This window comes from Elaeis guineensis, chromosome 2 (genome assembly GCF_000442705.2).
Source record: "Elaeis guineensis isolate ETL-2024a chromosome 2, EG11, whole genome shotgun sequence".
Lineage (NCBI taxonomy): Eukaryota > Viridiplantae > Streptophyta > Magnoliopsida > Arecales > Arecaceae > Elaeis > Elaeis guineensis.
Genome location: NC_025994.2, coordinates 125,426,787 through 125,440,113, shown reverse-complemented (window position 1 = coordinate 125,440,113; position 13,327 = coordinate 125,426,787). Strand labels below are relative to the sequence as shown.

At 40.9% G+C, this 13,327-nt stretch overlaps 1 protein-coding gene across 1 annotated transcript; it reads right to left on the bottom strand.

Moving 5' to 3' along the window:
* Window positions 1-11,181: 11,181 nt before the first annotated feature.
* On the bottom strand, window positions 11,182-12,514 carry LOC105037844 (uncharacterized). The gene is made up of 2 exons (XM_073250996.1): window positions 12,304-12,514; window positions 11,182-12,001 (listed from the first exon to the last, which is right to left on the bottom strand). The coding sequence occupies exons 1-2, from the start codon at window positions 12,451-12,453 to the stop codon at window positions 11,372-11,374; spliced, it is 780 nt and encodes a 259-aa protein (XP_073107097.1). The 5' UTR covers window positions 12,454-12,514; the 3' UTR covers window positions 11,182-11,371.
* Between the last annotated feature and the right edge of the window lie 813 nt (window positions 12,515-13,327).

Genomic DNA, 13,327 nt, shown 5'->3' with positions numbered 1-13,327 from the left:
CATCCATATGGCGCACAAATGAGGACGTGGGGAAGGGTTTTGCGTGAGAAAAATTTCACGAGAAGTTTCTTCTCGTGAATTCAAATGGGTGCAAGGAAGTTGGGTGACGCAGGGAATTTAAAACAAGGTGGTTTGATTCAAATTGAGCCAACCTAGTTTAAAATAGGTTGAACACAATTAGACCAAATTAAACCCAACATAATTAGGCTTAATTAGGCTTAATAAAATCCTAATCAAATCAGGAATTAACTAAATCTAACCCCTGATCAAATCAGGGACTAAACCACCTTAGCGATTAGGTCAACATTTAACCTAATCGGGTCAATCCAAACTGAATCCAATTCAATTGGACTTGATCCAAAAATAATTACTCAATCAAATTGAGTTAATTAGTGATTAAATCACTAATTAAACCTCTCATAAATATTGAGTCCAAATCTGATGGGCAATCAGGCATCAGAGACCATCGATATGAAACCCTGATCAAAGAGTTCAAATTTCAAATTCAAAATTTGAAATTCAAAATTTTGACTCCGGTACCCAAAATGTGTGGAACTCATGATTAGAGAATCTTAATTCTCAATCATAGAGTCCCAGATAGATAAGACTCATAATCAGCCATCAGATCAGAAAGGAACCTCTAATGTGTGTGACCCCGCAGGTTCGAACCTAAGCCGGTAGCACAGGAACCAATTTCTGTACTAATCGAAGTGACCATCTAGCAATGGTACCCGACGATCGGATAGGTCGAATAATCGCAATCGGAACATTCGGAACCTACGTGAATATGGTTACCGTATAATTCATCCCTTTTGACCCCTGTGTTTAGGATGACTCAGGGTTAAACTGTCAACCCTGATGATATCATCCGAATCGTGCTCAACTCAATTAGTCCTGTGACTCCTCACTAGGACTACCCTGGCCAAGGTTTTGCTAAATTGAAACACGACTGTACACAGCTCCTAAACTGGAGTGGTCAATCCCATCTTGACACACGCACCGACAAGTCAAGTACTTGACTATACCCAGCAACCTTCCATCACTGAATTAGAAATTCAGGTAGTCCAGTGCCTAAGTGCAGTGAGTTGCTTGCAAGTCACCATGGCGGTCTCAGGTCGGAGGGACATTTATACCCATATCCCATCGGAGCAAATCTTGACAGCAGAAATAGCTCCGGAGTTGGTCACGTTCAGTGCAGATGTACCATTACATCTCACCTGTATGCCATACCAGTGTCTCCACACTCTTTGGTTATGAGGACAACCAACCCATATGGCACACAACGACCTATGCTCGATAAATATTGTCGTCCTTGGTAACAACGTATCATTTGGTTGCGAACATGTTTAAGGACTAAACGACAAATCCTCCTTTGTCGAGTCTAAATAGTCCTAAGGACTTCACCACAACACAGGAGTTCATTAGAAGATGAAACATTTGTGATGAAAAAATATCAAAATAACTTTTATTTATTTATAATTCATGTACTAATACAAAAGGAGCACAACCGTCAACAGGCTGACGATTGGCTTTGGGACACTATTTCCAACAATCTCCCACTTGGCCTAAAGCCTATCGGTGCAGTATCTAATACCCATCTTCGACTTGTAGTCATTGAACTCCTTCACCGCAATGGCTTTAGTGAATGGGTCGGCCAGGTTCTCCTTCCCGTCGATCTTCTGAAGGTCGACGTCACCTCGATCCACGATCTCCCGGATGAGATGGTAGTGGCGCAGAATATGCTTCGTCCGCTGGTGTGCCTTTGGTTCCTTCGCCTGAGCAATGGCTCCAGAGCTGTCGCAGTAGAGCAGAACTGGACCAACAAGGGAGGGTGCTACTCCGAGCTCGGTGATGAATTTCCTCAGTCACACCGCTTCTTTGGCAGCATCTGATGCAGCAATATACTCCGCCTCGCATACTGAATCAGCCACAGTGTGCTGCTTGGAACTCTTCCAGCAGACAGCCCCACCATTAAGGATAAAAATAAATCCTGACACACTCTTGCTATCATCTCGATCAGACTGGAAACTAGAGTCTGTAAACCCTATAAGTCTCAAGTCTGATTCACCATATATAAGCCACTGGTCCTTAGTATTTCTCAAATACTTCAGGATGGTTTTAACAACCTTCCAGTGATTCTCTCCTGGATCAGATTGGTATCTACTCACTACCCCTAGTGAGTATGCCACATCTGATCGTGTACATGTCATGGCGTACATGATAGATCCCACTGCCGAAGCATATGGAATCTTACCCATACGCTCTCTCTCTTGAGGTGTTGTCGGACAATCCCTCTTCGAGAGAGAAATTCCATGGCCTATCGGTAGATAGCCTTTCTTGGAATTTTCCATGCTGAACCTTTTCAGCATAGTATCAATGTACGTGGACTGGGATAAGCCAAGCAACTTTTTGGATCTATCCCTATAGATCCTCATCCCTAGGATGTAGGAAGCTTCTCCCAGATCCTTCATGGAGAACTGTGACGATAGCCAAATCTTTATTCCCTGTAATGCAGGGACATCATTCCCGATTAAGAGAATGTCATCCACATACAATACAAGAAATACTACTGCTGGACCATTAGCCCACTTATAAATGCAGGATTCTTCTCCATTCTTAACGAAGCCATACGTTTTGATCGTCCTATCAAAACGTATGTTCCAACTCCGAGATGCCTGCTTAAGTCCATAAATGGACCTCTGTAGCTTGCACACCTTAGACTCATCTGTGGATGTGAACCCTTCAGGTTGTATCATATACACCTCTTCGTCCAGCTCTCCGTTTAGGAAAGCTGTCTTCACATCCATCTGCCAGATTTCATAGTCCAGATGGGCAGCTATCGCAAGCATAATCCGAATGGATTTGAGCATTGCCACAGAAGAAAACGTCTCGTCATAGTCTATACCATAACATTGATGATATCCCTTGGCAACCAGACGGGCTTTATAGGTCTCCACCTTTCCGTCTGCGCCCCTCTTCCTTTTGAAGACCCACTTACACCCTATGGGTTTTACTCCTTCGGGTGGGTCAACCAATGTCCACACATCGTTGACCTTCATGGACTCCATTTCGGATTTCATGGCCTCTAGCCATTTCTCAGAGTCAGGTCTCTGCATTGCATCCATGTAGGTGATCGGATCCTCATCGTTTTCATCAAGTTCGATAGGATCACCATCTCGGACCAAGAAACCATAATATATGTCCGGTTGATGTGGTACTCTACCAGACCGCCTTAAGGGTGCATAATCAATGGGCTTCGGATCTGATCTAATCAAATTCGGTTCAGGTTCAGTAACATGTGTCGGTTTTTCCACCTGTCGAACTTCGTCAAGTTCGACTTTAGAGGCAACAGTTCCTTCACTAAGGAACTCCTTTTCTAAAAAGATTGCCTTAAGACTGACAAACACCTTTTGCTCATCAGCAAGGTAGAAATAATACCCTTTGGTCTCTTTTGGGTACCCTATAAAATTACACTTGTCAGACCTAGGTCCAAGCTTGTCTGTAATTAAACGTTTAACATAAGTCGGACACCCCCAAACCCTAAGGTGCGAGAGTACTGGCTTACGTCCTATCCATATCTCATATGGCGTTTTGGCTACAGACTTACTCGGAACTCTATTTAGAAGGTAACAAGCCGATTCGAGCGCATATCCCCAGAGGAAGATCGGCAGACCAGCAAACCCCATCATGGATCGAACCATGTCTAACAGGGTCCGATTCCTCCTTTCAGACACACCATTATGCTGTGGTGTTCCAGGAGGAGTCCACTGAGAGAGAATCCCATTCTCCCCTAGATAAGTCAGAAACTCATTGGAAAGGTATTCACCTCCTCGATCAGATCGAAGAGTTTTAATACACTTCCCAGTTTGTTTTTCTACCTCATTTCGGAATAGTTTGAACATTTCAAATGATTCCGACTTATGCTTCATTAAATAGACATACCCATACCTAGATAGGTCGTCTGTGAAGGTTATGAAGTAGAAAAATCCACCTCTTGCACTTGAGCTCATGGGTCCACATACATCAGAATGTACCAGACCTAAGAGTTCAATGGCTCGCTCACCTTTTCCAGTAAAAGGTGACTTGGTCATCTTTCCAAGAAGACAGGACTCACAGGTTGGAAGTAATTCACAATCACTAACTTCAAGAATTCCTTCTTGAGCCAACCTGTTTATCCTGTTCTTATTGATATGACCTAGCCTACAGTGCCAAAGGTAGACTTCTGACACATTATCTATTCTAGAGCGTTTACCGAATTTTTGAACCACATTAACAGGCTGTGATAGTAAGTAAATTCTATTATTTAATTGTCCAACAAATATTGTAACACCATTCAAAATGATATTGCAAATATTTTTTTTTATTAAAAAATCATAACCGTACATGGCCAAAAGGCCTACAGAAATAATATTTAATAAAAAACTTGGACAATAGTGACATTCACTCAGAATTACATTACGAGAATTGATTACAAGACTCATGATTTCTAAAGCTAGAACTGGAACTTTGCTTCCATCTCCAACATTCAGGAACCTCTCGCCTTCATCAAATCTCCTACTGACCTGCAGACCCTGCATCGAATTACAAATATGATAAGGGCTTCCGGTATCCAATACCCAGGCAGTAGTATCACAAATCGAAAAGTTGCAAGGAGTTATCATATAATTACCTTGCTTCTTCTTTGGCCTGTTCGGGTCCAGAGAGGCAATGTATTGAGGATAGTTCCTCTTCCAATGCTCGTGCTTCTTGCAAAAGAAGCACTCCGCCTGGCTCTGGTCATGCTTGCGCTTCTTGGTCTGACCCCGTGCTACTGTCCCAGCATGAGATTGCACCTTCTTATTTTTCTTCTTCTTGTTCTTCTTCCCCTTCCCAAAGGGTTGACGACGAGAAGAAGACCCTCCCACTACATTCACCGACTCCTTATGGAGTTGGTGATCCTTCTCAAAGTTCTGCAGCAACCCCAACAATCCGTGGTAGTTTACTGCAGGCTTTGTCATTCGAAAATGAGTAAGAAATGGGAGGAAGGACTTGGGCAAGGAATTAAGGATCGCATCCTTACCGAGCTGCTCGTGCAGAGGAAAGCCCAATTTGCTTAGGCGCTCAATCATCTCGATCATATACAGTACATGATCAGTGACTGAGGCCCCATCCCTCATCCGAGCATTGAAAATAGCACAACTAGTTTTGTGCCTTTCAACGTCGTCAGGCGTGCCAAAGGAGTCGTTCAACATTTGAAGCATCTCCTGTGGCTGGGCGTTCTCAAACCTTCGGCTGAACTCGTCATTCATTGCAGCCAGCATAATACATCGAACGGTGGTGCGGTCATTGAGCCACTTCAAGTAAGTGTCTCGGATCGCTTTACTAGCGTTCGGAGCTGGCTCCTCAGGTGCTGGATCCGTTACTACATAAAGGATCCGTTCATGCTCAAGGACGATTTTCAATTTTCGATACCAGCTATCGAAATTGGGTCCCATGAGCTTGTCATTATCTAATAATGACCGGAGCGACAAGGTAGTGGCCATAGCTGCCTAAAGGAAAACGAGACCTCTATTAGTACATAAATTAATACTAAAGATTTGGACTTTAGTCTAAAGTTTTTTCCAATATTTTTACGAACTGGTAGCCTCATCCTCCAATTCGAGAAATTACTTTAATTCCTTAATGGGTACTAGAATCCACACAGACTACACACGAGCCCAACTTTGGTTGGTCAACCCATGTGCATCTATGGGTAGGTTCTTAACCAGTTGTTTCTCTAAACAACTTCTAGTAATTTATTTTGCCCCAGAACCTAATCAGTAGGCTTTGGCCTCCACTGAAAAGATCTGGTTAGGTCCAACCATTAACATGACTTAATTTAGTGAATCGGACCAATAAATGATCAGGCCCGACTTTGGCCGGCCAACCTAACCACCATCAGAAAGACTCAATCAAATTATCATATTATGAATAATAATTCGATTAGCCAATGAGCACCAGGCCTTTGGGCCTCCAATGATCATTGAACTAATGGACTCATTATCATTCACTTAATGGGAGGCTATGACTTAGTTATCATTATAACTTAATCATTTTAGGGACCTAATAATTTTGAGAATTTTATTAAAGAATAGTAGAGAAGAAATCATCCAGCCAATTTCAATCCTCCCACTGACTTCACCAAGTCAGATTAAAAAGGATTTAATTAAAGCTGGCATTAGGAGCACCTAAATCAGTCATACTGATTTACCTAATGACATGGGTGAGCTCTAATCACCAAGTGATCTAATCAAAATCTAACTTACCAGATTGGCCAGGTAAGTGAGATCTGTGGTGGGGATTTGCCATTAACTCGTCAATGATCGAATCAATGCGAGTAGCTCCCGCTTAAGAACCACTGGTCAAAACTGCCGAACTTACCTTAGACACCAACCGGTTCATTAGTTTTAATTTTGATCAACTTAGTAAATAGAGTTCCACCGCGTAGCCATGAATTAAGTCTATCTTGGTCTAGTTAAAGACATGGACCCATTCAACTACAACTATTGAAGTTGAGTCTAGAGTATCCTTGACCTAATCTAATTCAACTTTTGATTAGATTTGACCAATTACTCCAATTCGTCCATTTTTTAAACTAACCTTAGGTCTAACCCAATTATGGACCTAATTCATCTAACCCATTGACCCAAAAGTTTATGCAATTGTCTTAGGTCTTAATTCACAATTCTAGACCTACTAGACAACACTTAATTCTTTTAATTAAGTACTTGGGCTGATGGGTCAGGGTTTGGCATTTCGAAAACAATTTTCAAATTTGAAAGATTTTATTTTCTGTTCACCAAATGTGTTAACTCATTTCACAAACGGGTCAGCACATTTCATAAACAGCAATTCTATTGCTCATTTCATAACAGAAAATAACTCAAAATAAATCATAAATTTTCTTTTAGATCTAATCTAACACATTCATGATAAATTTCTTAATTAAGTCCTTTCGCTGCTTTATCGGCATGGGATATAATTGCATCGGCACCCCTACCGCCATAGGAGACCCCATCGAATGGGAAGAGAGGGCCTTTAAACCCTACTTTTCTCCTATGACCGGACGGCCATGGCAACCAACCCAATTAGATTACTTGCTACTTGGATCATGTATATCTAAATATACAAATTTCAAAATTTAAATTTTGAATTTCAAATTTTAAATTTCAAATTTCAAATTTTAAATTTCAAATTTGAGATTTCAACCAAATTTCAAATTTCAAATTTTCAATCTTTGAATTTTAAATTTTGAATTTCAAATTTCAAATTTCGAATTTCAAATTTCAAATTTCAAATTTGAGATTTCAACCAAATTTCAAATTTCAAATTTTGAATTTCAAATTTCAAATTTCGAATTTCAAATTTCAAATTTCAAATTTGAGATTTCAACCAAATTTCAAATTTCAAATTTTGAATTTCAAATTTGAAACTTCTAACAAATTTCAAATTTCAAATTTCAAATCTTTTTGAATTTCGAATTTTGAATTTTGAATTTCAAATTTAAACTTATAGATTACACCTTAATCTACGCATGCATATGTATATCATATTCTAGAACCTGCTCTGATACCAATTGAAGCGAAAATTTAGTGCAGGGGCAAAATGGTAATTTTAAAACTTTTTCAAAATTACTATTTTACAGTGAAATTATTAATTAATCTCATTAATTAATACTAATTAACCCTACACTAGGATCTAAATATGATACAACAGCATGCATTTAAATTTAAAATTCAAATTTGAATCAGTAAACGTTTTACAGTACTGTGTTCAGAACACATCACCTTTTGCGGGTAGTCGATCACCGTAATCTGATCACCGTCGGAGGGCTCTGATCGTCACGTCGCAGTCATCCAACTGTCTGGCCTCTGCGGATCGTCCACACGAAGCTCCCGTCTGATCAGCTCCTCACGAATGCTAGTTCGTGATTTCACTCTTTTGATGGCAGATGTTGATCGAACTCCTTCGATCGATGTGTGCCGACTTCTCGGATGCTCCGGATCGTCTGCACAATTACTTGAGAGGCTGATGGATCTCTCTCAGAAATTTGGTGGACTCACGACACTCGTGGCACACCAATCTCACTTTCCGAACCCTAGGTAGAAACCCTAGGGTACACACCAAAAACCCTCCGCCCAATTTTCTCTCTTTTCTTTCTTTTTCTCTCGGAAGGTTTTGGACCTTCACCTTGCGCAGAAGCCTTCCTCATGCCCCAAAGTTTTTCTCCTAATTTTTCTACGCACGTCCCACCTTTCTCCTCTTTTTAAAACAACGTCGAACGTGTCTTATCCGCATGAGAGGATAAAGACAAGAGGTTACACATTTGAATTCAAATCAAATTTGAATTCAAACGAAAACCAACTTATCCCTATCCTTTTGGGCGTGAGAAGAGAAGGGGCGTGGCTCTTTGTGCGTGGAAAAAGTTTCACGAGAAACTTTTTCTCGTGTAAGTAATGTGGCGCACAAAATGGATAAGGATGAAAGGGCAAGTGATAAGTTATCCATTCAAATTCAAACATGCTTTGAATTTGAATGGCTAACTAATTATTTTATCCATCCATATGGCGCACAAATGAGGACGTGGGGAAGGGTTTTGCGTGAAAAAAATTTCACGAGAAGTTTCTTCTTGTGAATTCAAATGGGTGCAAGGAAGTTGGGTGACGCAGGGAATTTAAAACAAGGTGGTTTGATTCAAATTGAGCCAACCTAGTTTAAAATAGGTTGAACACAATTAGACCAAATTAAACCCAACATAATTAGGCTTAATTAGGCTTAATAAAATCCTAATCAAATCAGGAATTAACTAAATCTAACCCCTGATCAAATCAGGGACTAAACCACCTTAGCGATTAGGTCAACATTTAACCTAATCGGGTCAATCCAAACTGAATCCAATTCAATTGGACTTGATCCAAAAATAATTACTCAATCAAATTGAGTTAATTAGTGATTAAATCACTAATTAAACCTCTCATAAATATTGAGTCCAAATCTGATGGGCAATCAGGCATCAGAGACCATCGATATGAAACCCTGATCAAAGAGTTCAAATTTCAAATTCAAAATTTGAAATTCAAAATTTTGACTCCGGTACCCAAAATGTGTGGAACTCATGATTAGAGAATCTTAATTCTCAATCATAGAGTCCCAGATAGATAAGACTCATAATCAGCCATCAGATCAGAAAGGAACCTCTAATGTGTGTGACCCCGCAGGTTCGAACCTAAGCCGGTAGCACAGGAACCAATTTCTGTACTAATCGAAGTGACCATCTAGCAATGGTACCCGACGACCGGATAGGTCGAATAATCGCAATCGGAACATTCGGAACCTACGTGAATATGGTTACCGTATAATTCATCCCTTTTGACCCCTGTGTTTAGGATGACTCAGGGTTAAACTGTCAACCCTGATGATATCATCCGAATCGTGCTCAACTCAATTAGTCCTGTGACTCCTCACTAGGACTACCCTGGCCAAGGTTTTGCTAAATTGAAACACGACTGTACACAGCTCCTAAACTGGAGTGGTCAATCCCATCTTGACACACGCACCGACAAGTCAAGTACTTGACTATACCCAGCAACCTTCCATCACTGAATTAGAAATTCAGGTAGTCCAGTGCCTAAGTGCAGTGAGTTGCTTGCAAGTCACCGTGGCGGTCTCAGGTCGGAGGGACATTTATACCCATATCCCATCGGAGCAAATCTTGACAGCAGAAATAGCTCCGGAGTTGGTCACGTTCAGTGCAGATGTACCATTACATCTCACCTGTATGCCATACCAGTGTCTCCACACTCTTTGGTTATGAGGACAACCAACCCATATGGCACACAACGACCTATGCTCGATAAATATTGTCGTCCTTGGTAACAACGTATCATTTGGTCGCGAACATGTTTAAGGACTAAACGACAAATCCTCCTTTGTCGAGTCTAAATAGTCCTAAGGACTTCACCACAACACAGGAGTTCATTAGAAGATGAAACATTTGTGATGAAAAAATACCAAAATAACTTTTATTTATTTATAATTCATGTACTATTACAAAAGGAGCACAACCGTCAACAGGCTGACGATTGACTTTGGGACACTATTCCCAACATGATTTAGGTCTCATGAAGTATTTTCTTGAAATTCAAGTAAAGCAATCCAAAGAAAAAATTTTCTTATCCCAAGAAAAATACCTTGAAGACATTTTGAAGAAATTCCAAATGAATAAATGCAAAGCAATTTCAACACCTATGGCTTTAAATGAGAAATTGCAACAAGATGATGGAACAAAGAAGGTCGATGCTACAGAATTTTGAAGACTAGTTGGATCTTTGATTTCTCTCACCAATACAAGGCCGGACATTATGTACTCGGTGAGCTATGTTTCAAGATTCATGAGTAATCTAAGCAAGTTACATTTAGCCACAGCAAAGAGAATTTTGAAGTATTTGCAAAGCACTAAGAAACAAGAAATTAGGTATGTCAAAGAAGAAAATAATTCCTTGGTTGGTTTTACTGACAGTGATTGGGCTGGATCCTTAGACGATCGAAAGAGTACTACGAGATACTTGTTTTGCCTTGGGACGAATGTGATATCTTGGAGTTCCAAAAAGCAAAAAATAATTTCATTGTCTTCTGCAGAAGCTGAATATATTACTGCCAATAATGCTGCATGTGAAGCTGTTTGGCTTCGAAGACTACTTAGTGATATGCAAGAAGAACAAAAGGATGCTACAACCATCTTTTGTAATAATATGTCAGCTATTGCAATGACCAAGAATCCAGTGTTTCATGCAAGATCGAAGCATATTGAATTGAGGCATCATTTCATCTGAGATTTGGTGAACAAAAAAGAAATACAATTGAAATTTATCAATACAAATGAGCAACTTGCAGATTTTCTCATCAAAGCCATAAGTGCTGAAAAATTTGAGAAATTCAAGAAGCTGCTCAACATTGCAAATTAAGAGGGGGTGTTGGAAATTAATTTGCATTGAAAAAATCAAAAAATTTTCAGAATAGTCAAGCACATCAATGTATCTTTTCATGTTCCAAAGCTACTTTTGGTATTCCAATGTATCTCCTCTTCTTTTGAGATATTTTTAATGAGGCAAGGGTCATAAAACAACTATAAATATGGAGTTGCCTTGTACTCAACGATGTATGAAAAAAAGAATAGAATTCTATATTAAAAATATTTCCAACATACAAACTTCTCTAGCAAATACTGTAGCATTACATATTTAGCTTATTTTCAAGCATTTCCTCCTTCTTTAGCCCACTGCATTTCTGCAACCCAACAGTTTATTCTCACACGGAATCGGTAAATATTACATTCCAACAAAGTCTCCCAGCGCTAGCCTTCCAATCTTGGCGTGCCGGCAAGCATGAAAGCCTTGAAAGTTACCTTCCTAATATCAGATCCACCCCAAGCAGTTCTGAGCTCCTTCACCACCTCTTCAGACAGCAAATCCACTCCACGCTCCTTTGCGGTGTTTACTGCAGACCCCGTCCTCAGCAGTTCCATGAAACCATCAAATGATATCTCCAGATCCATGTCCACACTCGTAGGATTGCCTTCGGTCCCCAGTCCGACGCTTTCAAATGGGAACGGAAGGGTCCGGTACCCTTCGAAGACGTAGCGAGCTCTGTCATCCATGTAAGGAAGGCAGGAGACGTAGAAGCGTTTCATCACGTCCTCCAAAGGACTGATGTCGTAGCTGTAACTCCAAACAGCAACCACTCCTCCAGGCTTCCTTAAGACACGGTTGACGATAGAATAGAAGCTCGGGAGGTCGAACCAGTGCACGGCCGTGGCCACGGTCACCAGGTCTACCGAGCCTTCACCTCCAAGCATGGATACCAAATCTTGCTCCAAGGTGGAGAGAGGTGTGTGAATGTACTGAACCTTTGGATGCGGGATGGCACGTTTGATCTGGGCCTCGCTAACGTCCGTGGCTATCACCTGCTCATAATGTTCTGCGACCTAGCGGTGGAAATGTACATAACATGTCAAAGACCAATAACACCGAACGTTTTTATTTTAGATGGTGAGATAAATGATGAAGCATGCATATTATGGATCAAAACAATGTAAATATGAAACTAAAAACAAGTTTCTTAAAGTTTTTTTTTTTTTTTCCCTCTCGGCCCAACGTCCCCCACCCAAACAAAGAAAAGAAAGCTTCTGGAGAGATCCTGAGGAGGGATGTACTGTCATTAATCGAAACACTCCAATCAGAAAGAAAGAGAGAGAGAGAGAGAGAGAGAGAGGGCGGGGAGGTTTACGCTGACGGCGGCCTGGCCGTTCCCAGTGCCGGCATCCCAGGCGAGCTTGTGATGGGTGGTGAGTGATGCGAGTTTGGAGAACCACTCCTTGGGATAGTTGGGCCTCGCTTTTGCGTATATCGCCGCTTGCTTCACGAATAGCTCGGCCATTTGCCCTCACCTCTCTCTCCCTCTCTCTCTCTCTATTCTGCGTTTTAGGGTGGCTTGTCTCAGAAGAAATTTTCTACTTATAGACATACTTTCTGTAACATAATATATTATAAAGGAGGTAAGAGATTCCTTCTTTTGAAATTTCAAACATGACAGGTAGCCGTCATGTGTGACTCGGAGACGCTCATATGAGTTGTTTCCTATTTGCATTTAATCTTTTCCCTTGTGATGATGACAGGGGTGACCTCATCATCACCTTGCATGCCAAGAAACGTCTTCAAGGTATTGACTGCCATTCAATTTCTATAAACCCAAATTATCCCCTTCAAAATAATGTTTAAAAAAAAATATAGGCCTTGTACCAATTTCAAGATTCAAATAGCGAGGATGTCCCTGCAATCAAGTGAGGATTTCAAATTAGGTGCTGATGATCACTTCATGCATCTACTTATGATTTCTTTTACAGATAGAACGTTGCTTTGTTTGGGTTGATAATTTGAGAGTGAAATAGCTCACAACCAAGCTTACACAAATTTTCGATAGCACTAGAATTAAGTGCTGACGCCATATCTTGGTTTGCTCTCACATGCAATCATACAAAGTGTAGTTTTAGAAATCAAAAGAGGTAAAGCATTAATGTAGATTGTTCAAGCGTTGAAATCAGTCTGGGCCCTCCAAAACAACTACTTGGTCCAGGCCCAGTTGACGGTGGCCTGGCCGCCACGGTGCCCGGCGCCCACGCCCGCTTGTGATGGGCGGTCAGCGAGGCGAGCTTCGTGAACCACCCTCTCGGATATTTGAGCCGAGCCTGTGCGTATATTTCCGCCTGCTTCTCGTAAAGCCCCGCCATCGCCCCGCTCTCTTGCTGTCTCCT

Excerpts from the sequence above, each read along its gene's own strand:
- LOC105037844 (XM_073250996.1), bottom strand. The coding sequence starts at position 12,453 with ATGGCCGAGCTATTCGTGAAGCAAGCGGCGATATACGCAAAAGCGAGG. Across the intron at positions 12,002-12,303 it reads ACGGCCAGGCCGCCGTCAGC|GTCGCAGAACATTATGAGCA; the intron begins GTAAACCTCCCC and ends TTCCACCGCTAG.